We start from the raw sequence: 26382 nt of genomic DNA on the forward strand, positions 1-26382 counted from the left end.
TAGTGTTTTGTGACTTTTGTCTGATTATCGGACGGGCGTATTGATGTGTGTAATAAAAGGATTCCTCTTTCTACCGTATTTACCTGAATTCTCTTATTAGCACATTATACTCTAAAGTAGATTTACTAATAATAGTTTAATTATTGTGTAATTAACGTTAGTCCTCTTTTAGTTAAGTTGCATACTTAGTGATTCGTATATTATAGTTAGTTTTCGTTGTAAACAGGCTAAGATATCCCAAAAATTGAGTATTATTGATGTAATGAATAATGTATGAGTCACCTTACATAAAGGAAAAGCTTTAAATTATAAGAATTTTGGTGATAAGTGATAAAAATGGCTGATCTAATACGAGCAATGGGAGCGCCGATTGGACCCCCTATAAAGGATAAGTTAGGTTCTCCATCCACGGAATCCGAGGACGGCGGAGTCGATTTAGGAGAGTTAGCAGCTGATTTGGAGTTAGATGAAGCTGATGGTCCTAGTACTAATGGTAAGCTTAATTATTTTAAACTCGAAATTTATTCTCAGTGTTAAATTTAAGTAAAATCTGTTTATTTCTTTTTAATTTTATTAGGTGAAAGACAAGCAGTCCTTGCTCCTCCAGAAACTGAATGGTATCATGGACGGTTGGACAGATACACTTCAGAAGAAAGATTATGGGCTGCTGGTAAACATGGCAGTTATTTAGGTAAAATAATCCATAATTATAAATTAAATTATAAGATTTTGAAAAAAATTTATGTAATTTTAAAATATAATATAAAGTTACTCAAATTTTAAACAACTATATAAAAAACATTTGAAGTAACACATATATTTTTTATTTATTACTTAAAGTAATATATAAGAACTTATTTAACATGCATAAAACTTTTCTGTAGCAGATATGTTTTCTTAATAGTAACTTAAAACAATGGGTAATATTTCTCAATACAATCTTTTTTTGTTATGAGTTTAATAAAAAGTGAAGCCATTTAAAATGATAACAACATGTATTCTACTATTGTTATGCAAATTTGTACTTATACAAATAAGTAACAACAATATATTTGCATGATAAAATGTACATGTGTTCCATTTTTTATATTGTCAACTTATTTCTATTTTACAATATTGAATTAAAACTTTATATTAGGAAAGACATATTTAAGTATTGAGACCATTGTTGTACAGTGGTACAGTGTGTAACTGTATAGATATTGATTATGGGTTTGATCCCCATTTGGCAGTATAAATGATTTTTATTTCTTACTCTTTTTTTGACAAAGTCCAACATTGAGCTGACACTCAACATGCAATGTCTCAAATTTAAGTAAAATAGGGAAAAAGCACCTTTCTTTATATAGGATAAAGTGTTAAGGTGGAAAAAACATATTACAGTTACTAACAATCTAATGAAACAAACATAATTTTGAAAACATCATAACTAACACAGGGTTCTTTCTTTCTAATCAGCTATATGTGAAATATAGCATGAACTATAAAATGAAATGAACAAGAGAAATAATAAAATAATAATTTATATTGCAGTGCGTGAAAGTGACCGTAAGCCAGGCTCATATGTACTGAGTTACTTAGGACGCACTGGAATTAATCATTTCAGGTATTTTTTAACAGAAAATGTACTTTTTACTATTATTTTTATATACTTTTTAAGATGATGTTATACTCCAATTTTTTTTTATAGAATAACTGCTGTGTGTGGTGATTACTACATAGGAGGTCGCCAGTTCGATTCTTTGACAGAGTTAGTAGGTTTTTACAGCCACTGCTCAGATCTTTTAAAACGTGAGCGTTTAGTTGAGCCTATTCCTCCACCAGAACCGGTCAATGATAAAAAGGTGAGTGGAGCTGTATTTCTATTGTCATATTGTGTATTTAAATGTAATTTTATATTAAACTAGTTTTTGCAACTTCGCCCGTGTGGTCAAATGGAAATAACCCATCCTTGATAAATGGAATATCCAAGTGTTTTTTTTTTTATTTAACCAGTAGTTCCCGAGATTATCGCATTCAACTAAAGAAATTGTTCTCTACTCTTGTTTTATTATATCAGCATACATGATTGTAAATTCTGTAATATTTATCTTTATTAATGAATATGATATGAAATACAATAAGTGTTAAATAAATTTACAGCAAATTGACTTCCGTAGTATTTTTAATCATTATTTCCACATTTAGAAGGTAATCATTATATATTTCTATAAAAAATAATAACTTTCAGCGCGTTGTGGCTATATTGCCGTACACCAAGATGCCGGACACCGACGAGTTGACCTTCCAAAAGGGCGACATATTCTTCGTGCATAACGACATGGGCGACGGCTGGCTGTGGGTCACCGCGCATAGGTATGACCTTCAATTGTTTTATTATAAATATTATATGTTCTCTCGGAAGAATGTTTTATTTATATTTCCTCGCTCGTGTAAGTAGACTAAGCGTGGCGTTGGGTTCCGCCACTCATTGGCACGTCGGGAACAGTGTCGGGTGTCGTCTAGCCGTCATGAACACTATATGTAATTTATAGCGTGAATTTAAAGAAAACATAATATGTACACAATAATGTATAATTTAATGTTTATTAATTAAATATACTTAATTCGATTTATATATTTAGTCCTAAACAATTGATTGTTTTGAGTTTTTCAAACCAATATTTCCTATAATAATAGATCATTAATCGATAGTCAGGCACCCTACATACAATATTACGAACATAAACATACACAAATATGTTTATGTTATTTTCGTAACGTTTTAGCGTATGTACTTGTATACCTACTTATATTTTAAATGCATTATCCTTCTTTTTAATTAAAGGTTAAATCTACCCTCTCTTGTGCATTACATGGCCAAGTGCTCTCTAACATCCATTACATCTTTTCACTGTATAATTGTTCAAACTAGAGATAGAAAACTGAGAAGATGTGAATACGATTACTATTGCTTCGAAACATATGAAAAAATGCAAAATAAAATTGTATGAAATGATTTTTGCTTAAATGATTACTAATTCTATAATTATTTTGTTTTTTTTATTAAATATTCTTTAATATTGTATTGTAATAGTCCGAAAGTGACCCTTATTGAACCATTATGAAGTCATATATTCGCGATAATTTTATATGGATCTATATTTATGTAATTTGCTTGTTATTCATATCTGAAAATATATAATTATCGTTATTAATTTTCCGGTTTTTCCCTATAAAACGAACGATGTTATTTATATTTAAATATACTATTTGAGCTTATTAGTGCATGATTCCCTCGACGTCGATAGAGAATTCTAGTTGAACGATCTTACGTATTTTTCTTTGACTCTATAAAAAAGCCTACAGTTATTTACGTCTTATGAAACTAAATAATAAATAAAATTTATAATTATGTATATAAAATGGCATCTACAGGCTTAGAGAGATACATGTTGTATTATTTGTTTTAGCAATTTAATTCTTGGTAGACGTTATGAGTTCAAATGGAAATCGTTAATGCATATATTTATTAAATAAATAAATGTTTATTTCTTTAATAATAAGTCGAGTAAAATAATATTTAGATTAAGTAAAGCTAAAATAATCGATAGTTAGTTTTACTTTGTCTGTCTGTATCATAAGTGATATGAGGAAAAATGCAGTCAATTCTTAATTTAATACAAGAGCAATTAAATATAGATTTTCATACATAATGAGGAGGTCACGCCAGGTCAAGTAGATCTGTCAAGGTAGAGTGATTACCCTTCGCGTGTAAGCATTATACAATTAAAATGTTTCTAAAGTTAACATTAAAATGGCTTCTAGTGCACGCACTGCCTTTTAAGGTAGTGTATTGTATTAATTTACATTTTGCCTTACGTACATAAGAAACTAGAATGCGTATCGTAGATGCAATGGAAAAATTATAACATGTTTCGATTTAGAACAATTACTTCGTGTGTTAAATATATTTTGAAATAATAATAATAATAATAAATTATATTTATGTAAACACAATAAAGGAACTAATATTATAATTTATATTGAGAAGAATTGTATATTTTAAAAGAGATAAAACCTTCGGTATCAATAAATGAACAAAGTACTTACTCATGTAGTGGTTTTCCATTATGTCAGTTGATTCCGTCAGCAATCTAAGACAATGAGTTTCTAAGAAAAGCTTCTGCTAACGTTTTCCGGGTAAAAGAAAATTGGCTACATCGTGGTGTAATTTTAGATCTGAAACGATAGTCCCGAGTTCAAAGCAAATATGACGAAATTTTATTACTATTATGTATATTTTCTTTTTTACGTTTTCTCTTTTTTTTTAACACAACTCCTTTTATTTTTTATGCTGTCTAAGAGATAGTTCGATTCGAAGCAAGCAGAAGCGCGGCACCATAGCATATATTTAATATATAACATATTTGTATTTTTTATGTTTTATTTTATTCAATTCCTTTCTATATAAAGTTCAACTGAATATTTATATGTAGACAGCATTATTAACGTATCACTAGAAAGAAATAAAATAAAATAAAAATCCCTTATAACCATTCAATATAAATTCAAATAGGACGGGCGAACAAGGAATGATCTTCAGAGAGCTAGTCGAGGACCTCGATCCGTCAATAGATCCGAACACCGTGTTCTCTTGGTTCCACCCCAACTGCACCAAGAGTGAGGCCGTCGATATGCTTGTGAAAGCCGGTCCTGGCAGTTTTCTAGTGAGGTAAATTATCAACATTGCATATATTTAGTGAGGTAAATCACAAAATTGCATATTTTTTTGAATTTTTTTAAAGTTAAGAAGGTTTTATTCTATAAAACCTTGGATTTTACTAGTGTCTTGTGGTCTTTCAAGATTATTTATGGTAGTGTAATGACATTTAACAACTTATTTTGTTGTTTTTACTTTAAAAAGCACGGTTTTCTAAAACGGCATAATCAAATAAAGAATAATTTTAATTTCAATTTAGATACAAAGTTTTGACATAGGTAGAGTTGAAGCTCCAAAGACACTTTACATTAAAATAAAGCCGACTTTAACTCAACTTAAAGCATATTAGGGGAATTGTGCTCAAGATGGCATACTATGATAAGATGACACACTACCAATATTGATGAAACTATTAGCGCTAAGTGCGATCCTGTGACGTTTTAGAGAGTGTCTGTAGATGCAGCTAGTGCTTAAATTCAGTATGGCTGAAAGTGAATGCAGATGGGCAAGTAATTCATGTTTTCGTTATTTTCAATTGCAACAAATTTTTCTTTCGCTTTTGCTTGATGGTGAAAAGACATGTAAGATAAAGATTTTCTATTTGAACTAATTATAAATGTAAAATAGGATTATTATATGACACAACTAACGCTAAAAGCGCATCCTAACCTATAAACTTTTGTCACAACGGTTAAAATTAAATTCATATATCTATTGGGTAAGATGACATACAAAACTTGAGTATAAGATGGCATACTATCTTACCCTTATAAATAGAATCGATGTATTTTTTTGCTTTACCTACAAAATGCCTGGCAATTACAAACGAATAAATATTGGTCACAAGAAGACATGGATAAGGCTGCTAGAGCAAGGGCATTCAATAGCCGCAAGTGACGAAGCTTATTTCCCTTTTGGAAAAGGAAGTGACTGATAACGGAATCCAACCTCATAAAATTTGCAACATGTATGAATCTGGCCTTAATACTGTTTAAAAGCCCCCCAGCAAAGAAGAAACTATTTATTTGTGAACTATGCTCGACAAATAATGATGGCGTTTTTATGCCACATACTAAGTATGTCATTTTACCCTGTAGATATGTCGTCTTACACTGGTCGACCCAAGTGCGATTTTTGTTTGTATTTATGATGTTTGAAAGATGATTGTTCTGAAACTAAAATAATTTCGTTGATTATGAAATATATAATAGTATACGCAATATGCTGTTCTCAGATGACTTTATTTATTTGAAATATTTGTCTTCAAACAAAAAGTATGTCATAATGCTATTCATATATTATGATCATATTTGATAATTTTTATTTCAATTTTTTATTTAGACCTTCGGATAACTCTCCCGGTGACTACTCCTTGTTCTTCCACATCAATAATCAGATACAGAGATTTAGAATCGAGAAGAAAGGTGTTCGATATTTAATGGGAGGCAGGACATTTGAATGTCTCGATGCGGTCATAAATCGATATAGGAAGGAGCAAATTGTCGAAGGACATACTTTGGGACAACCTGTAAGTACTTCACGCCTTAGTTTTTTGGTTAATTAATATTTTCATATTTCATTTTCCACTTTCCGGCCAATTGTCGAGACGTTTGTTACCAGAGCGATGAAATGTACATAATTTACTAGTGGGGATCGAACCCACAACTGACTACTCATAGCCTCTGTGCCGCTGCGCCACGATGCCCTCAACATTTTGATAAATATTTTAAAAAGTCTATGTTTAAATCTATAACATAGATTTTGGGCCGACCTGATAAGAAAAAATGCGGTGTTTTAAACCGCCAATATTTGCAATATATATGGATGTGAGGTGAACCGACGATGTATAACTAGATTATCTCTGTCTATCACGTAAAATGTGATGAGATACACACATATAGATAAAAACAAAACAATTTTATATTATTTTGTCATGGGAGTTTAGTACAAAAATATATTTTTAAATAAGTAGTTTTTTTGTAACTTTACTCAATACGGATATGTTAACATACATTTTTTATATTAACACAATGAAGAATAAGCGATTAACGTATGTTTTTTTTTTGTTATTTTCATAGTTGATAGCCGAAGGTCATCAAATAGAACCACATCAAAACACAACGGGTGCCGCCGCTGAGAAAATATACGCGACTCTCAGAGAATGCAGAGATCAAATCGGTTTAAAGAAAATGAAGGGCATCAAACACCAAGGATACTTGCACAAAAAATCCGATAAAGGAGCTAAGAAATGGAAAGCTTTGTATTTTGTGCTGTTGCAAGAAGGAACCGATACTCATTTGTATTTCTATGACTCGCCCAAACGGACTAAGCCTAAGGGTCTTATTGATCTTTCTTGTGCTTATTTATATCAGGTGAGGCTTTTTCTTAATATGTAATAGTAAAGTAGAAAATATAAACATGAATAGTATCCTTATTTGTTTTAATAATTTCGTATTTTCGACTAGCAGCTCGCCCGCAATGAAGAAATACAAATGCGTAATATGCAGGCATATCCATTTGCATTTTTTCTTCGAATTTATAAGTTTGGGATTTTTCTTATCAAATATTTGATGATCAGCTTGGATGTGTTCTATACTATACAAGAATAACCTGAAGCCATTTAATCGTTGTTACACGTAAAATTAATTTTAAGTCCATTAAATGAGGTGAAATGTTGTAAAACAAGAGATCATATGCTTATTTTTTAATGAATATTGTAAAGTTTTACAGTAGTATTATTTTTTGTTATTTTACATTGTTTTACATATTTCTGTTGTGGAGTACGTTCATTCCTATGAGTCATTTTGACGCAGTTGTATAGTTACTGTAAACGCGATCGATGCGATTTTATTTCTACTTCAGGAAATGATTATATTTAAAATATTTTCATTTCCTCGTTGTGGTAGACAAAGTGCGGCGTTGAGTTCTGGTACTTAATAAGAAATGTCTTTAACATGGACGGAAAGCGGGAAACCAGAGTGCTTTTACGATACTCTTGTATGTGAAACACAGTGCAGCTATATAAGTGTAATATATATGTTCCTTCATTCTGCGCAGGTCCACGAGTCGCTCTGGGAACGCGAGTTCTGCTTCCAGCTAGTGGAGCGCGCGCTGCCGTGCCTCTCCACGCACACGTTCCTGGCGGCGGGCACGGCGGGGGAGTTGCGCGCGTGGCTGGACGCGCTGCGAGGGCTGTGCGTGCCACAGCAGGCGCGCCGTGCGGGCGGCGGCCAGCCCAGCACGGCGCGCGTGCAGTGGCTGCGGGCGCTGCGCCTGCGCTGCGTCACGGCGCACCGCCTGCCCGCACGCCTGGCGCCCCGCCCGCACCTGCGCGTGGCGCTCGGCGCCGCACCCGTTGCACGCACGCGGGCTCGCCCCTCGCCCGACCCGCACTGGGACGACGAGTTCGTGTTCGAGTGAGTTCATGGAAATCTATTTTATATATTCAAATTCGAGCTGTGTTACTCAAACGTCACAAAACGCTGTCCTCTTCAATCTTGAGAATAGAAAGAAGTAGCAGGGGGCCTAATCTCGTGAATATGGTGGCCGAGTTATGATCTCAGTGTTATTTTTGGTCAAATTATCTCTCACAAAATAAGAAATCAGCAATTTTAAAACAAACAACGCTGCTTATGATTTTCAAAAAATAGCATGGTATGATGCCGCGGCGAGCTTCATCATTCACATTTTCTCAATCTTCTGAGAGCCTGTAACAAAAGACAAAGAAAATGTAAACATTTTTGTGTACAATTAGCAAATTTTGTTTTAAATACATCTCAAGAATTGATTTTAAAGTATACCAAGACTTGCTTGAATTAAATAATGTGTAAATTTTATAAATATATTACGAATACCTTTTTTTATACATTTTTTCATATAGTATAATTAATCAATTAAAATTTATTCTTTTCTTCTTTCGTTTCAGTGATGTACCTCCAGATGTAACTTCGTTTACAATTACGGTTCATAACACCGGCAAGAGAGGCAAAGAGTCTGAAGTGAGTATATATATGTGATATGAAAAATACTTATTTGACATGAACATACATTACTAAAAAAAGATTACTTACAGGTCGCAGAATTAACCATAGAATTAGCGAATTTAGCTAACGGTGAAGAGATAGAAGAGTGGTACCCGTTAGCCGGCATGACGCCCATAGGTGAATGGGGGTCTTTAAGACTTCGTATAAGGTAAATAAGGAAAGTTATTTTATAAATGTTAACAATATTCGATTTCGATATTATGATTGTTTAAAGAATTTGATTTTTAAGTGCCGTTGCTTTTTGATGTTCAATTTTGATAAGTGTTCCTAAAAATAACAATAAGTAAGCATTTTTGGTCATATTTTTTTCTTGTATATTTATTATTATTATTTTCAGTATATTTTATAATATGTTTATGTTTGTAGATACATGCAAGAGCTTGTAATGCCTCGAGAGGAATACAATCCACTACGTCAGCTGTTATTAGAGCCGGGGTTGCCTGCTGTGAAAGCCCTGGCTGATTTATGTCGCACGGATAGACAACCTTTGGCTACATGTAAGTGTGGATTGAAATTTGGGTGTTTTTATAAAATTATGTTTATTTATGCATATGGGTGTCGTGGTGGTGGCCTTCTTAGAGCAGCGTTTGGTAGTAAACTCTAAAGTTTTGGGTTTGATCTCACTCACACTAATCTCCTTCGATAAAGAACACATATAAGAAATTACTTACACTACTACTATATTTATAGTGTGTCATTAGAATATTTTTAATGTACTGTATGTTTCCCTTAAAAATAAATAAAAATACTAATATTATACATGTCAAAGTTAGAGGATTGCAGTTTGTTTCACTTTCACACAATAACTGCTGGATAGATTTGATTAAAGATTTTATGTAATAAAAGTAAAAAAAAGCTTAACTTAACCTCAGTTTTAGGGTGAATATTTAGAATAATAAAATGTTGTAAAAAACAAAAAAAAATAATATTGGGAAAAGGGGTGGACCAAATGTTGTCAGTTTTTAAATTATAAAAAAACAACACTCATCCACAGCGGTGCTTCACGCGTTCTCGGAGTGCAACCGCGGGGCGGAACTAGCTCGCGAGCTGGCCACGGCGGAGGTGGCGCGCGAGCCCGATCACCGCGCGCTGTTCCGCGCCGCCAGCCTCGCCACCGCCGTGCTCGACGAGTTCATGCACGCCTTGTGCAAGCCTTTCTTACAGGTATGGCTTGTTTGTTTTAATGGTGTTTTTTAATACTATTGTATATGTTTAAAAAAATAATAATAAACATATTTTCTAATTTACATTTTCAGGTAGCAATTGCAGAAACAGTGCAAAAATTAATAGATGCAAAACAATCAGCCGAATTGAATCCTACTAAAATGGACTCCCCCGACGATGCATGTAATAATGCAGAATTTTTACTTATGATACTGGATCAGGTATGAAATATTTAACAAATATTATTATATAAAGTATTATTTGAAACAAAAGTAGCAATTAAGTGCTAGCTTAATATAAATTAAGATAGCACTTTATTGCTACTTTTATTGCTTGTGTAGTAGCTTAATAGCTTTTTTTTCTGTTAGAAAATATTAGCTTATCAATTATCATAATATATTTGAGAAAAACTAATAAAATAATGTATCTGTGCCTGTATCGTTATAAAAGAAGGGATGCATATGCATAAACAAGAAAATTCTATTTAAACAATCACCTCTTCATCTCTTGAATTCTCTTGCTACCATTCTATTTCTATAAAATGTATCTTTTTTACACGTATTTATTTTTATTTTACGAATTTAACAAATAATTTTATGTAAGTATCTATAAAAATAGAGGTAATTGTTATGAAATTGGAAAATGTCTGACTGTAAACATGGTTGTGGGATCATCGCCTACACGAGGAAATTAATTATTTACATTTCCTCATTCTTATTCACACGACCAAGAGCGGCGTTAGGTTCCGATTCAACACACAAGTGGTGAACTGAGAATCTTGACATTACATTTTCTTGATCTACCTCTCTATATGTACGAGTTAATCGTGAGGCTTAAAATATTTTTTAGTTTCATAATGTATTTCGCATATATCAAGGTAGGCAGAGGTATTCTAGAGTTAAGACACTCCGTTTCCCATTTAAGTCTTGTTATTACCAGAAAGAAGAAGCGACAATATACATTCGATTCCCACTTCTAATCCATTCCTCTCAGTGGACATCGAACCTACATACATCGAGATATAGTCAAACCCTGTGCCACTGTGCCACGACGATTTCATGTCTAACTGATTTATTTATTCGTTTAGATAACATTATCAATCTTTACGTCACCGGATTCGTGCCCGCGGCCCGTGCGCTACCTGTGCGGGTGCTTGCAGCGCGCCGCCGTCGCCAAGTGGCCCAATGAGCGATTTGTACGCACTAGGGTCGTTTCTGGTAAGACAGTAATACGTATGTTATTATTTTATCCATCATTATGTTCGTCGCATAATTTAATTCAGCAGGATTTTTAACCGACTTCAAAAAAGGAGGTTATCAGTTTGATATGTATGTTTATAATATTTTTGAAATTGAATTATATTTGAGTATGATGATCCATTTATGCTTCCAATGTGTTTTTATACCAATTTGAAGTAGGTTTAATTTTTTAAAATTATATTATTGCTGTTGTCTATTTTATCTATGTACAATTATATAGTCCAAAATAATGCCTTTAAAATATACAAGCCTTTTAATGACAAGCCTCACTTGCCTTGTGTTATCAATACTTATAAAACAATAATAAAACAAAACATAATAATATAACAGGTTTCATCTTCCTCCGCCTAATCTGCCCCGCGCTAGTCGAGCCCCGCGCGTGGGCACTCGTGTCCGCCGCGCCGCCGCCGCACGCCCAACGCTCCCTACTGATGGTGGCCAAGTGTTTGCAGAATCTGGCCAATCTTATTGAGTTTGGTGCTAAGGTTGGTTTTGGTTTAGTAGATTTGATGTGCTTAAAGAAACAGCTAACTTCAGGGCGATCACGAATCACCAACCAGACTGTAGTACAGGTGTGTGCATTAAAAGGCGATTCTTATAAAATAGAATATTCTTTTATGCGCATACAAAAATGCTAATAATACAATAAACATTAAGTATTTTATTATATGGACTAGTTGTAATGAAAATAGGAAAGATGAATAGTGTTACAGTTCAAATTAAGTTATGCATTTTGTTTATTGAAAGTTTTTTTAATGTTTTATTGTACATAAAATTAAATAGAACGAAATATATATATAATAGAGCTTGCAAAAGTATTGTATTTTGTGAATTTTAAGTTTGTAATATATTTTGTGTAATGAACTGCGAAATATGCCAGCCGACGTAACTTCATATAAACAGAATAATACGAAATATGGGGTATCTTAACATTCGTTTTTTTTGTAGTTTCCTCTGCTTACCTTGCTATATACAGCGCAAAGCTAAAACAAAAATATATCATTTCCACATTAGGAACCCTACATGGAGGTGGTTAACCCATTTATACTGAAGAACAAAGAACGAATGGTGGTGTTCCTCGATCAGTTGAGCTCAGTGCAGGATCCCGGCAACGCGCCCACAAACTCGAACAGCAACTGTGATATTGGTATGAAATTATGTTATATGTATTTGTATTATTTTTGATGGTCTTTCGTGGCGCAATGGAATAGCGTTTGACTGTAAATATGATGGTCTTGGGGTAATTAATTATTTTCATTCTAATTATGGTAACATTCATACAGAATAGTTAAGCTGAAAAAAATGTATAGAAGAATATTTTTTTGTAACAAATATTTTCTTAAAAATACTATATGCAACAACCACATGATGATTGCGAATTCATGTCCAGTCTCAAATTATTCCAGAATAAATAATGTAAAGCGCATTAGGCTAATTCCAAAACGCGGGTGTTTCTAATAATTACACCATTACATGCCAGTATTTGGTGCTTTGTCAACATTCGCCTAGTAGATATTCAGAATTACCCGGATACACCATATTCATATATAAGTTTTTCGTATAAAATTAGTAATTTAATACGAAACATTTACGCTAAATTGACGAAATAAAAAAATAAAATACCGGGAAAAAGTCAATAATGAGAACAGTAAAAACAATGAATATTTAACGCATTTTTTGTCCACAGCTAAAGAACTAGCAACAATACATCACATCTGCGTGTCCCATTTAACGGAACTACAGAATTTGGCCAAAACTCAACCAGCTATACGGAAACTGGTGACCGTCACGGAAATGCTGACTAAACACAAGCACAAGTATCTCGAAATGATCAGATAGGATATGCCTTTAAATACAGGTATTTTATTTTTATATGTATAGCTAAACTAGGCGTTGAGTTTCGCGGCTCAATATGCAATGTTTCAAAAATTCAGCGGGAAATGAGAAATAGAGTTATTTGTCACTAAATTCTCTCGGTCTATTCTACTATATGCGGGATAAAGCGTGTATCGCAGAGGCACAATCGTGGGAATGTAAGTGTAATTAATTATATAGGTTGTGGGTTCCCACTCGAGGTAGGTTCCGCCACTTAACATGACATGACAATGCGAATCGTGAGGTACGGAGTGTTTTAACACTCGATTCCCAAGTTTCCTGGCCTTTTATGTGCGTGATACAGCGTCACGCTAAAAAATAATAATAATGTATCATTATTGTTTCAGGGTAAACGAACTGGAACAGAAATAGCAGTAGACGTAGATCGCAGGACTGAGTCTTAGTCGTATCGGTGTAGTCATTTAGCTTTAGCCCCCTACATTACTTACGTTAGCTCCAACGAATACAGCGTGTGCGAGATGTCTCGTGCCAAATACGTATTCGTTCACTATTTACTTTTATACATTATTGTATAATGTTTGTGTAAGCATTTATTTAACTGCCTATTTAATGTATTGTTAGTTGTTGGACAGTTATGAATGATTTTTTTGTTTTTTTTTTAAACTCCTTTGCTGAGAATGACTGTTATCTATTTTTTATTTTGGAAAAAGTACATGGAGATTATTGGTTGTAACTCAAATATGTTTAATACTTTTTGAATTTTTTTAATCACTTCTAATGTTAATATAAAGTTTATGGGTCATCCATAAATTACGTCACACGATTTTTATGATTTTAACTTTTTCCCTGTCGTTACCACAGCATTTACATATTACGCATTTTTTCGCTTAGACATTTTTAAAACACTCGGTTGACCCCCACTTTCTCTTCCTTAACTTGTGACGTAATTTATAAATTCGTTATGTGAGTTTATATAATTATTTTTCAAATAATTCTCATGTAATTCAAAGACATGTTCGTATCATTCATAACTGCTCCGTATGTATAGGTGCAACAGAAAATGGCTCTCTAGTATTGTAAGTAGTATTTATTGATAATTATTTGGCTGAATTACTATAGATATTAATGTTGACATAGAAATGTTAGAGCTATGGATGTAATAAACAATAGTTATTTACATATGTGTTTTAAAATCACAATTTTATTTATCTGTGTCAATTATAAAAAGTACATTAAATATTTGATTTGCTTTTTATAAAAGAAAGAATGTTGTAAAACATATTAATACTTGACGTATTTAATTTATATAAATTATTTAATCATTTCTTTAATGTTTTAAGTAATCTATGCTTAATGTGTCTATTATATCCATTTCCACAAACAATTTTAGTAATTAGAAAACAATCCTCGTAAATCGTAATGCACATGTAAATGGCCGTTAGGTTGAGCACTGACTGATATATAATATTAATTCATAAGAGTTCATTCTATATCCTTGTAAGCTACGAGAGCAAAAACAAAAAAAACCGAAAAGAAACAACAAAATGTAAAAATTTAACGTAATTTTGCTAACATTTTGTATGTGGTACCCTTTTTATACTGATTACCTCGCTTGGGAATATATTATGATTAGTGTTGACATTTGATAAAATATTTTTTTTAAAGCGAAAATATCAGAAGTAAAAATAACAGAAGAGAAAAACTAGCGAGTACATGAACTAAAAGAACTGTTTTAAAATATAAGTTTTTATCGAGTTTTTTTTATATCAGGCGTCACTCGTGTGAATGGCTGGACATTATCGTCATTAAAATGTCTCATCACAAGTTTAGTACTATTTTATATTTTACTATTCATGCTATTTATTATTTAAGTCTAGATGTAGGATACTATAAGGTTCTACTGTCAAACGCAAGACACCAAAAATATTTTAAAGTGGAGAATTGAATGTGATAGATCCTCGTCTGAGTAGAAATTAGAAATTAGGGGCCCTTCATAAATTACGTCACACGAATTTTATTGTACCCCTCCCCTGTGTTTGTCACTGCTGGTCACGTGTGACGTCTTCCTCCTCAGTGTGACGTATTTTAAAATATAATGTCATGAAATTTCGAATCCTATTCAATCTTTTGTCATACAATGTTACATTTCGTCGACCTCTCCATCTCCTTTAAAGTGTGACTTAATTTATGGATAACCCCAAATGTATGCAAGTTTATTAATCGGATGTAACTACACCTTTACAATTTATTCTCTGTGATAAAAAAATCTTCTCATTTTTATTTTAAACTTGTCTTTACATACATTCTTATATAGCATTTATGACAAATAGTGTTGTTCTTTGTCACAACTATATTATTACGTGTTTCTTCTTATATGTCAATTTTTTAAGAATTTATTTTATAGCTATTATTTTTTTTCTTGCTCAAGTAAGGAATTAGTATTGTAGTGCCATATTTATATTCGTAAGTGGCTCTTTTGTATTTGCTTTTTATATATAATCACTTGGGCCCTTTGTATTTTTATTTATAAACAAGAAATAGAAATAAACTTTTTTATTTGACTGAAACTTCTTTTTTTTTTGTTCTCATTTTGTTAAATTAATAGTTTATTATAATGCAACCTGATATTTTTTAATATATTTTACACGTTTTGTTAAAACAATTCAAAGATCTATTTTTTATTTTTTTATTGTGGTGGTTTAACTATAAAGTTTAAAAAATCTCTTTATATTTTTATTAAGTTCAGGTTTTCAAATGTTTCAGGTTTTATTATTGTTAGGCTCAAGATTTCGTACTAATTTGTCCCCGGCCCTTTCCAGCTTTGTATTATTCAAGATAAAGCAAATTTCTTTAATGATTAAATTTATTTTCAACAACAATTTTTAGATGAAAATAAATAGATAGCTGTGGCTAATATCGTAATTATTATTTCGAGATTTTAATTACATTTACTTAAAGTCACCTTACTTTTATTATTTATGACTCAATGCATCGAAATTTGTTGTTTATTTAGCAATAGCTTGTAGTAGTAGGTGTCTTTGTATTAAACTATGTTAGTTACAAAATAAATTATGTCTAGACTGATTAATGCTCTAATTTCTAGATATTTTAGAGTATACTATTAAATATGCACTAGATTTTTTAAATGATTGAAACTCAATTTATTATTGGTTCGAATAACGATTTTGTATTGGAAAGTTTTATACAGAATTCTTAAATAAATTTTATAATTTGTTTTTGTTTATTATATTTTATATTTGGTTTCATATTATATGATAAATGTCATAATAGTTTGATTCAATTGTTTTTAGTAATTATATAATAATTTAAATAGAATTGTCTTGGTGGTTACAAATATTGATAGTTTGAAAATTGTTTTGTGTAACAAACTCCATGTATCCTTGTCTTAGTAATACTATTTTTCACTTAAATTTGATCTGTGCTAGAAATGATACTTAATATAAATAAAAATGAAAACGAATATTGCCTTTATTATTTATAATTATTTGTATATGTTACACTTCTGAGTATTGCACTTCCATAATGAAAGTGCATTAACATTTATGTCAGAAAAAGTATAGCGAAAGCCATAAATATACAGCAAGTGGCCACATAGGGTGATTTTCTTTCACCTATTCTTGCACATTTCCAGAATGTACCCAAGAGTCTGAAACAAATAATATATATATATATATATATATATATTCTTTATTGCATACAAAACAAACATACAGTAATATAATATGAAAAAATAGTTGACAAGGGTGGACTTATTTCTAAAAGAAATCTCTTCCAGCCAACCTGTGGAAGTGGATATCTATCAAAACAGCGGGGAGAGTACAAAGCAATTAACAGTAAAAGAAAATAATAAACAAAATATACTAACAGATGAAACAAGATATTGACAAATATAGATACATATAAACTACATAAACATATATTCTTTGCATATATAAATACACTACACATATATTATAAAAAAAAATACTTAAACTAAACAATAGTAATATATGGACCGTTTATTTTGAGAGTGGTGTAAGTCCATTTTCTTTTGTTTCGAGAAAATTAAAGGTTAGTATGTCGATGATTATGCAATTTCATTTACCAACCGATTTTAAGTTGTTCAAACCATGGGGTTTTTTTGAGAAATTAAACACGGACTAGTTATATATAAAAACATTACATTAAATTAAGCATGAATTACGTGATATCTCATTTTTCTCAAAAATGGACTTACACCACTTTCAAAATAAACGGTCCATATGATATAATTATATATATATATTTAAATGAGTTATAAGAAAAGAAAAATGAAATACAGTTGCAATATTTTGAAACAATGTCGAAATGTAAATCAATTGTTCTCAGTAGCAAGTAAATGCGTTTTTAATTGGGATTTAAAGGATTTTATGGAAGGACTTCTCTGGATAGGGTTAGGGAGTTGGTTCCAAAGGGATGCCGCATAAACAGAGAAGGACTTTTGCAAGAATTTGGTGTTGCTCATAGGTATGTCAAGCGCTGCAATGACGCATGACCGCCTAGAGCGTGAGGGAGGAGGAAGAACATTGAAGCGGGAGCGAAGGTATGCGGGAAAATTTTTGTAGTTAAGGAGTTTAAAAAGAAAGGTACACAACAATTAATATTATGAGGCTATTGTGAGACAGAAGTACATTATCGGAGTATAAATGTGATTGTTGGTTGGTTGTTGTTTCTATTTGGCGGAATTAGTTATTTTTATTATGGTAAAAGATGAAGTGTGGTGTTGAGTTCAATCACTCTACATGCAATATCTTAAAAATTGGACAAAAAGTATGGAGTGTCTTAACACTAAGTTCCCTAATGCTTTGACCTGCTAATAGGAAGAAAATAAAATATATAATGTTATGATTAACAACAAATAGATTATTGAAATTAAAAATTAAATTTAGTCATGCCAACGTGGGGAAGATAAAACAAAGGCAGAGGAGATAAAGAGGCTGGATTGAATACTTGATAGTAGAGAAATGTAAATAATTAATTGCCCCCAAGTGGTGTTTGAACTCGCATTGCTTTTACTGATGGAAGTACTCCTACTGCATCACAATGGGCAATACTTTTATAAATAATATTTAATCATTTGGCCAGGGGGGATAGTATTTACTTATCAGTAATATTTTCGAGAGTTATACACACTTAAGGGTAATATAAATTAATATTATATATTATAGGAGCCAGTCTTGGCGCAGAGGCACAAGCATGAGACTTTAAACACAACTGATTGTGGGTTTGATTTTCACTGGAGGAAATGTTATATTTAATACTTTCAATTCTTTGCATTGGTAATGAGATAAAGCACAATGTTTCACCAATATGTTACAACTACGTTCTCTAATTAGGTTACCAGGTTCCTTCTGCCTACCCTGCTAAGTGTGGGATATAGTGTGGAGCTAAAAAAATATTGTCAAAAGATAAGATTTTACCCTGTTTTGTTACGGTCCATGATGCTAGGGAAAAATGATCTTAAATATGCACAGGTGCATATTAATAGTAGTATCGCTGATAATAAGCTTTGAAAATTAAATATAGCACTCTGAAACAAAATAATATCGTTATAATATCGTTAGTAATTAATAGTTTGTCCAAATATATGTGAATTGTTAAAATTCTTACAGACCATTATTACTATCTATCAATAAATATATGGTTGAAATAAGACCGTTGAACATAAACACTGTATAATTATTTTAATCTAATTATTACTAGTGAATCATTTCTAAAAATTAAAACTATTAAAAGTAATTTAAAACTATGCACATTCAAATAAGCACAATATTTTGGAGTTTGACATTTGACAGTTAACAACACGGCAAGAGTTACGAATTTTATGAGATATGATACTACAAGTCATTTATAATTTAGCCTTAAAAAATATAAACGCCTTAAATATTAAAGAACTAAATTGAAAAAATATAAAAATCTTGATAAATTTGAAAAATTAAAAATTTATACTAATAATTAAAATTTTTCATTCATACAATACAATTTGAATATCACACCATTCTTCAAATACAATGCACATAAACCTTTTCTAAGCTCTTTACATTACTTTATATTTTAAACAAATACCAAAAATATAATTTTGAATGATTTCAGAGCAATAAAGGTTCTGTATTTATAATTATTCCATCTGTTTCTGGTACTCAATAAACAACATTACTAAAAATTGGCGAATTTTCAATTTTGTAAATCATTCATAAAGATTATTTAATACTCTCAACAGCCATTTCATTTTAGCATAGGATAATTTCGTTTTTTGTAAATTACTTTGAAATCAAAAAGAACAATTAGTTCGTACATTCTATAGCATGTCCTATTAAAGAAGCAAAAGTAATACTATTATTTAAAATTAAAATTACTTAATCCCTGAAACTAGCTATTGAAATTGCAATGAAATTATAGTTTGTCTATGATAAAAATTACTGGTTTATATTTTATGGCAACTTGACAACTTCATAAAAAATGATAAACACACAATCACAGAAGTAAATACGAAAATGGGTTAAAGTGAAAACATTCCGATAAAACTTTCTAATAAAATTTTAGGAAAGTAGTGTTCCTCTAAATAAATTGTTTTTATAATTCAAATATCATGGAAGAAGATAAATTTGCCTTGGTGGAAAAAATCATAAAAGATGTACACAATGTTTTATCTAAAATATCGGAGCTGTAAGTATACATTTGGCAAAAATTCAAATATTTAAATTTAATTTTGCCCACAAAAACAAAATTAAAAGTGAATGCGCAATTTTGCAGATACGCCTTTGATGTTGTTCCGATGGATGTTAATTTTCAAAATAAATCTCCAGTGCTACATTTAGAAAACTGTTTGGGTCTAGAATCTTGGTGTGTGAAGCATGTTTACATGTATTGTTACTCAGAAATCCTCGATAAATATTGTTTTACACTAAAACGTAAATCAAAAAAGATTTCGTCTGCGAACTGCGATCGCCTAATAAGATTAATGAACGTAACTCTGTTGCTTAACCCCGAGATTAATTCGCTATGGAATAAGAGACGCGATATGGTACTGGACCGTCTCTTAGACAAAACCGTTGAATTACATTTTACTAGGCTCGTTCTGTCAAGAAAACCTAAATGTAATGAGGTATTTGCATACAGAAGATGGATCCTAGAATGTATATTTCAAGGTATGGGTTGTTTTGTATTATAGAAATAAGCTTGCTAGCATTCATATGGCTTCATTCATCTATTAATATATTTCAATGTTTATATTAGGTAATTTATTGTATACCATTGTGACAGAAAAGATGATAGTGGTTCAGTCCCCACTTGCAAGAATGAATTATTTCCTCACTCAGGTGAAACAAAATTTAGTTTGAGACTCAATATGGTCAGAAAAGAAGAATAAAGAGACCTGTCTTGCCACTTTGTTTTCTCTGTGTTCCCTGCTATATGTAGGTTCAAACCTCAAAGCTGAAGCTGATACATATAAATATATGTGTAGTAAAACTAAAAATGATTTATTTCTTTAAATTTTTCAGATATAAACAATCTTCAAAACAGCAACATTGAAAATCTTATAAATGATGAATGCGTTGTTTGTGATTTAGCTTCAGACAAAAGTCCTAATAATTATCACAGTTGGAACCACAGGATGTGGGTCATAAACACAATTAAAACAAGTATTCCAGAGCTGGACCTGAATGCTTTATTCATAAAAGAGTATAATTTTTCTGAAAAATGGACTACAAAGCATGTATCTGATTATAGCTGCTTCCATTACCATCAGTTTTGTATAAAAAATATATATAACATTTCTAATGATTCATGGATGACTTTAGAAAACATGTTACATCTTAATTTAAGAAAAATCTTTATTAGAGTCTTGGCTTCCAACCTTCCTAAAGACATGACAATACAGGCATCTGAAGAAAATTTGATCTCTTATTCTGCCGAGAATCTTGTGAAATTTTTGCTAGCATATTCCAATAAAATATGTGATTGCACATTAGATTATGTTCAATTGGGTTGGAAATTACAAATACTATTTCATGTTTTAGTATCTAATAACGAATTGATACAATTTTATAAGTACCATGAGACACTCTGGTATCATAGACGGTTTGTCATACATGAAATTATTACTATAATGTACGATTACTTTGGTCTGGTGAGACACAATGGTGTTTTAATAAAGAAAAGTTGTAAAAATTGCAATTATGATGATATAAGGCAAAAGCAAGCCAAAATTGGTAGATATGACACTAACCGTATATATTCTAGTGTTTTATTTAATGTTGTTATGTCACATGAGAAAAATTTTGTTGAAGAAAGAAGGAAAGATGGTGATAATTATGCGGATAGACATGAAAAGTATTTAAAATTTGTTGAAGGCCTCAATAATGTAATGTAACAATGCTTGGCAAAGTTGTCACATTAATGATATGAATTTTAAGTCTTTTTAAAGATATTATTGTATAGGTTTTTTAGCTCCAAACTGTATCCCGCATATAGCAGGGAAGCAGAGGAAACCTCATGATAAAATACTCTATTGCCCACTTCTGCTCAATTTTTGAGACATTGAATTTTGATTGGTGGAATGGAACTCTGCTATATCTAAAAAAACATGAAACTGAAAAATAATATATTATATTATTAAACATAAGTGTCAAAAATGATTGATGATTGGTTGCATTTATGCACTACATTTAATTTTTCACTGTACATTTTTAAATGTTCTCTATTTATTTTTAATTTTTTAAAGAAAAAATGTGTGATAAAGTAAGTGAATTTTAAGAATAACAATAGCAATAACTATTAAATAAGGTTACACATTAAACAATAATACCAATTTTCCAGTTTTTTATGACACAGTTAGAATGTAAAATAGACATGTAAGATTTATATTTATATCTCCAGGACATTTATTTAAATTATATGACATATTTTCAATGGCGTAGCCGGGCATGGCCCCATATAAATCTTTGAGATAATATTAAGAATATAAAGATAATATGTACTAAGAGTTTACTGTTATTGTTTTATAAAATTGAATGCAGAATATACATGAAAAAAAAACCTGGACATATAACTAGCATTGAAAAATTTAAAAAGTTTACAAGATAAGAAATAACAATGAGAGGCTGTTGTTGTAAAAGATGCCTAAGAAAGTTTTTTTGTGGCAAAATATATATACTAATATATTATTATGGTTTTATTAAGCTTTTTTGTAATGAATGTTTAATACATACAAATAAAAACAAATTTAAGTTATGTAATTTTAATGAATGCAAATTAAATGTATTTTAATGAGTTTTAATCTGATGTATTTTGAAAATTTTATTGAATAAAACATATTTTATGCTAGAATTATCTAAATATTATTAAATTTTAAAATTATTATACATAGATTGTGTTAGATTATTTTTGCTTGGCAAAAGAAACAAACAGTATGTTACATATAAATTAAAAAGAAAATATAATAAGAAATAATTAAATTAATAAATGAAATTATAAAATTAATTCAAATATAATTTATAATGCATACTTTTGTAATTTTTATATAAGTATAGTCAATATTAATATATAATATTATTTTGAGGGATTTTTAAGATAAGCTGCAATGTTCCTGCATCCTATTTTATAATGCACTTAATATTTCGTTTTATAAGTAATATTATGTGTAGATTTTGCTAGAAATGGTGATAGTGTGGGTTTTACTTATTTTTTTGTCTGCTTCATGCTGTAGAGCAATCCTGCTATGGATGGGTAGAGAGAGTCTAGTGTTAAGATACTCCGCTCCCCACTTTCGCTGAACTCTGGAGGCATTTCTTTCTGAGTACCAGCACCAGATGCTGAGGAAAAACGCGGCGTAGAAATAAAAACATTAAATATTTTATTTCCTGGAGTGGGGATCGAATCTACAACCTGTCGCGTTTACAATTACGCTCATATTTACTTAATCGTGTGATATAATATAATGGTTTAATATATTTGTGTTATCAGTATGTAATTTGTATATTTGTTTCAGTTCATGTATTTAAACAATTTTAATAAAAGACATTATAAATATTTTTATGATCTAATTTTTTAAAAACTACTAGTCTTACTCTCCATGATGTCGATTCTTTTTTCTTTTGTTTTCAGTGTTAAAACAATGTTTCCATTAAGAAACTTCCGTTCCTTACTTTCCGCCGAGTTCTGGAGGCTATGCGTGTTTGGTTGACTCGACACCAAAGGACATGAAAATATCATATATTTCATTCCGAGGGGATAGGAACCACGACCTGTCGTGTTTACAGTAACGCGCTTGTACCCTGTACCACGACTGGACTCTGTCACTTCTCTTCCATTTAAATATAAAGAAATAAGTTACAAATCTGCAAAGCTTGTGATTTTTATGCTCATTTCTAACTCGTGACTTACAACATAAAGTTGTTTACAGGTGCTAAACGATATGATACAATCGTTACAGTGGTTTATAGTGAAGGCCAGTAGTTTATGGCATACTAAAGAATTTGCTCTAGTCTTATGTTTGTTTGTATTTAGAGGTCAGTTTAGTTTTCATGAAAGTAGATCTCTCATATCTTGTACCTTAAGAAATCTAAGGACAGTTCAATTTGTTCTGTCTACAAGTATATTTTTTTATTTTTATTTCCAGCTTCACGCTGTATCCCGCACACAGCAGGGTAGTCAGAGGGAATCTAGTGTTAAGACACTCCGTTCCCCACTTTCTGCCGAATTCTGGAGGCGTTGCATGTTGAGTGGCAGAACTCAACGCCGCGCTTAGCTCGACACCAGAGTGAAGAAATAGAAATATAAACGTAAATAAATATTTCACTACCTCGAGCGGGGATCGAACCCACAACCGTCGCGTTACAGTCACACCCTTGTGCCGCTGTACCATGACGGCCTCACAACAAGTACAAGTATATAATATACTCAATAAAAAAGAAAAAAGTAAATTGTTAATATAGTGTTATATTTTTCGTGTGCCACCGCTGCGTAGCTTATCTACGTACTTATCAAAATATAACATGAAAAAAAACTTTCCATTTCTTTCCACCAGTTCATCCCCGCTAGTGTGTCAAGTGGTCACGAATGCAGCGTTGGGGACCGCCACTAAACACGCCATGTCCAGAATGGTGAGTGCTGGAGGACAGAGCTACAATCAGCTACGTGGAATGTAAGAGGAGGCATGGAAGAGAAGAGAATCTATAATCGGATAATCTTCACATCATATTCATAAAGATCTCCACTAAAGCTAATAACAATATTCCCATAATTTTCAATGAACTGTTCTAAAATATAATATATTTTTATAATCAATCATAGAATTAGATATTACACGCAATTAGCTAGCAATAGAGTATTTACACCAAATATGGGTCAGGAGGCTCGCACATTGGGAATACCTACCTTTGGTGGAATCTACCATCTTTACAACCTTTAAACTATGAAAAGCTTTTCTATTTTAACTTTGAGCTTTTAATGTTTCATATAAGATGCTTTTTACAGTGTGGGAGGGTTGGGTGGCGTGTGACGTCACGGCTGTGTCGCGCGCTCGCGGATACCAGATCGATATTTGTATTGGGGTTCGAGAGACTCCGTACTAAGTCGGGAGCGCCGAGTGACGCTTCCACCACGTGCGAATTATATAACGAAATTGTCAGGTTGGATACAACAAGTCATTGAGAAATTATATTTTTGACACCTAGTTATAATACTTATTTACTTACTTGTACTTCCCATCATGAGAAAAATATAAGAGGGTGCCGTCAACCTGTATAATGAGAACACGTCTCGAGTGGCCGCAATTTTAATCAGGCTTAGATGGGTAGATTGTACAGGAAACTGAAGGGTTAGCCCGAGAGTGTACGAAAAGAGCGTTTGTAATCACCGAGTGCTCGGTTAAGTTACAAAAATTAATTAAAAAACATGCTTTATTAGTAACTTTTTATAAAAGAAATAAATATAAAAAGCGACGTAGAGTTTTACCACTCAAAATGCAATGCCACGAAAATTCGGTTGAAAGTGGGATACAGAGTGTATTAACACTAGGGTTCCTCTGCCTACTCTGCTATATACAGGCTGCTGAAAAAACATAAATAAATATATTACGCTAAAAGTGAATAGGACGCGAGCTAGTTAAAAGCACTCGTATAAATTGTTAGATAAACTCTTCCTGAATTTAAAGTACGAAACCACTGCAGAATAATGGTATATAGCACGAATTGAGAATATATCTCAGCTAGTACTTACTGCAGGTGGTATATAGAAATGTGGTGGGAATTAGAAATACGATATTGCTTCGTGGATTGGAGTCATAGACTTTACGTGTTTTTACAAGTAATGGCTTTAGTTAGGTATATGATGTCAGTACTAAATCTTGTCTATCACTTTGATATTATATTTAAGATAAGAAAAATCAGTACAATTATAATTTATATATAAAAATAAGCTTCAATTGTAGAAAAGATAAGTTACTAGCTCATAATAATTAAACTGTAATGGAACCTTTTGAGTCGTCTATGTATACGCTAGGTGCTACGAAAAACGTGCAAGGAATTTTCGTAGCAATTTGTTAATACTGTGTCGATTTCATTGTTTCTTATGTATTTTGTACAGAAATGTTATTAAAAATTTAAATTACAATGTGTTAAGCTAATATATATCATTCAATAATTAAAAGTAGTTGTATAATTATTATAAACTGTACATCTATTTAAGTTTCAAATTCTCAATTTAAAACACGAACTATAGTTGGATAGTTATTAGCTTATAATATAACCCTAGAGAGCGCCAACACATTCGTAGCAAATAAAATAGCTAGGGTAGGGTAGGTCTACACAGGATTTACGTAGACCACCGATAAAAACGTAACACGAACAGGACCAGAGAGTAGGGCAGTGCAATAATTGCATTCAGTTGAACCGGGTCCGATCGATGTGAGGGTATTTACCTCGCCGGGCGAAAATAATCCGGGTGCCGGTGATGTCAGACGACGTCGCCACCGCGCGTGCGCACTGGCCGCCAGCGTAAAAACGTGTGGATGCGCTTCCAGAGCCTTATTACTCTCGCGGCGTTAACGCGACGAGCTTTCGGACCGGGCACGCGCGCTACTGTGGCCACCTGAGCGAGCTGGCGGGCTGAGCGGGCTCGGGCGTGTGTGATGAGTGCGCGGCGCGCGGGTTGATGGGTCGGCGAGGCGTCGGGCGTCAGTCGGTCGCCGGGCCGCGGAGAGCCGGGCGCGCGTGTGAGCTATGGCGCCCCGCGGCGGCCCGTGAGGCGCCGGCCCCGCCGACCGCCGAGGGTCGAGGGGCCAGCCCGGTCGTACCATGTCCTTGCTCAGCGTCACAGGTTGGTTTTCGCGCCACTT

General features: G+C 32.2%; 3 protein-coding genes across 7 annotated transcripts; 2 read left to right on the forward strand and 1 right to left on the reverse strand.

Moving 5' to 3' along the window:
* vap (RAS p21 protein activator vap) lies at nucleotides 1-15571 on the forward strand. Of its 3 annotated transcripts, none has more exons than XM_085185136.1 (20): nucleotides 11-75; nucleotides 227-493; nucleotides 578-691; nucleotides 1534-1606; nucleotides 1691-1844; nucleotides 2231-2355; nucleotides 4559-4714; nucleotides 6044-6230; nucleotides 6781-7074; nucleotides 7760-8118; nucleotides 8628-8700; nucleotides 8775-8893; nucleotides 9112-9242; nucleotides 9740-9909; nucleotides 10002-10130; nucleotides 10997-11126; nucleotides 11499-11653; nucleotides 12183-12315; nucleotides 12856-13026; nucleotides 13391-15571. In XM_085185136.1, the coding sequence occupies exons 2-19, from the start codon at nucleotides 337-339 to the stop codon at nucleotides 13005-13007; spliced, it is 2811 nt and encodes a 936-aa protein (XP_085041262.1). In that variant the 5' UTR covers nucleotides 11-75; nucleotides 227-336; the 3' UTR covers nucleotides 13008-13026; nucleotides 13391-15571. The 3 variants fall into 3 exon arrangements, with proteins under 3 accessions (XP_085041261.1, XP_085041262.1, XP_085041263.1); XM_085185137.1 differs by having other exon boundaries at nucleotides 17-45; XM_085185135.1 differs by having other exon boundaries at nucleotides 1-493.
* On the reverse strand, nucleotides 14076-26350 carry ksh (transmembrane protein 167A-like protein ksh). Of its 3 annotated transcripts, none has more exons than XM_085185141.1 (3): nucleotides 18658-18841; nucleotides 18464-18573; nucleotides 14076-16671 (listed from the first exon to the last, which is right to left on the reverse strand). In XM_085185141.1, the coding sequence occupies exons 1-3, from the start codon at nucleotides 18658-18660 to the stop codon at nucleotides 16566-16568; spliced, it is 219 nt and encodes a 72-aa protein (XP_085041267.1). In that variant the 5' UTR covers nucleotides 18661-18841; the 3' UTR covers nucleotides 14076-16565. The 3 variants fall into 3 exon arrangements, with proteins under 3 accessions (XP_085041267.1, XP_085041268.1, XP_085041266.1); XM_085185142.1 differs by lacking the exon at nucleotides 18658-18841 and adding an exon at nucleotides 19040-19063 and having other exon boundaries at nucleotides 16476-16671; XM_085185140.1 differs by lacking the exons at nucleotides 14076-16671; nucleotides 18658-18841 and adding an exon at nucleotides 25966-26350 and having other exon boundaries at nucleotides 18465-18573.
* On the forward strand, nucleotides 19448-23076 carry temp (protein prenyltransferase alpha subunit repeat-containing protein tempura). The gene is made up of 3 exons (XM_085185138.1): nucleotides 19448-19709; nucleotides 19797-20191; nucleotides 20546-23076. The coding sequence occupies exons 1-3, from the start codon at nucleotides 19633-19635 to the stop codon at nucleotides 21415-21417; spliced, it is 1344 nt and encodes a 447-aa protein (XP_085041264.1). The 5' UTR covers nucleotides 19448-19632; the 3' UTR covers nucleotides 21418-23076.
* Nucleotides 26351-26382: the final 32 nt, after the last annotated feature.

This window comes from Heliconius melpomene, chromosome 4 (genome assembly GCF_056956725.1).
Source record: "Heliconius melpomene rosina isolate 202511_hmr_F chromosome 4, ASM5695672v1, whole genome shotgun sequence".
In the NCBI taxonomy this organism is placed as follows: domain Eukaryota; kingdom Metazoa; phylum Arthropoda; class Insecta; order Lepidoptera; family Nymphalidae; genus Heliconius; species Heliconius melpomene.

Bases quoted from the DNA above. Each gene is read 5' to 3' on its own strand.
- vap (XM_085185135.1), top strand. From the start codon at position 337: ATGGCTGATCTAATACGAGCAATGGGAGCGCCGATTGGACCCCCTATA. The intron at 494-577 runs GTAAGCTTAATT...TAATTTTATTAG, and splicing joins TGATGGTCCTAGTACTAATG to GTGAAAGACAAGCAGTCCTT. The intron at 7,075-7,759 runs GTGAGGCTTTTT...CATTCTGCGCAG, and splicing joins CTTGTGCTTATTTATATCAG to GTCCACGAGTCGCTCTGGGA.
- temp (XM_085185138.1), top strand. From the start codon at position 19,633: ATGGAAGAAGATAAATTTGCCTTGGTGGAAAAAATCATAAAAGATGTA. The intron at 19,710-19,796 runs GTAAGTATACAT...GCAATTTTGCAG, and splicing joins TTATCTAAAATATCGGAGCT to ATACGCCTTTGATGTTGTTC. The intron at 20,192-20,545 runs GTATGGGTTGTT...TAAATTTTTCAG, and splicing joins CCTAGAATGTATATTTCAAG to ATATAAACAATCTTCAAAAC.
- ksh (XM_085185140.1), bottom strand. From the start codon at position 26,343: ATGGTACGACCGGGCTGGCCCCTCGACCCTCGGCGGTCGGCGGGGCCG.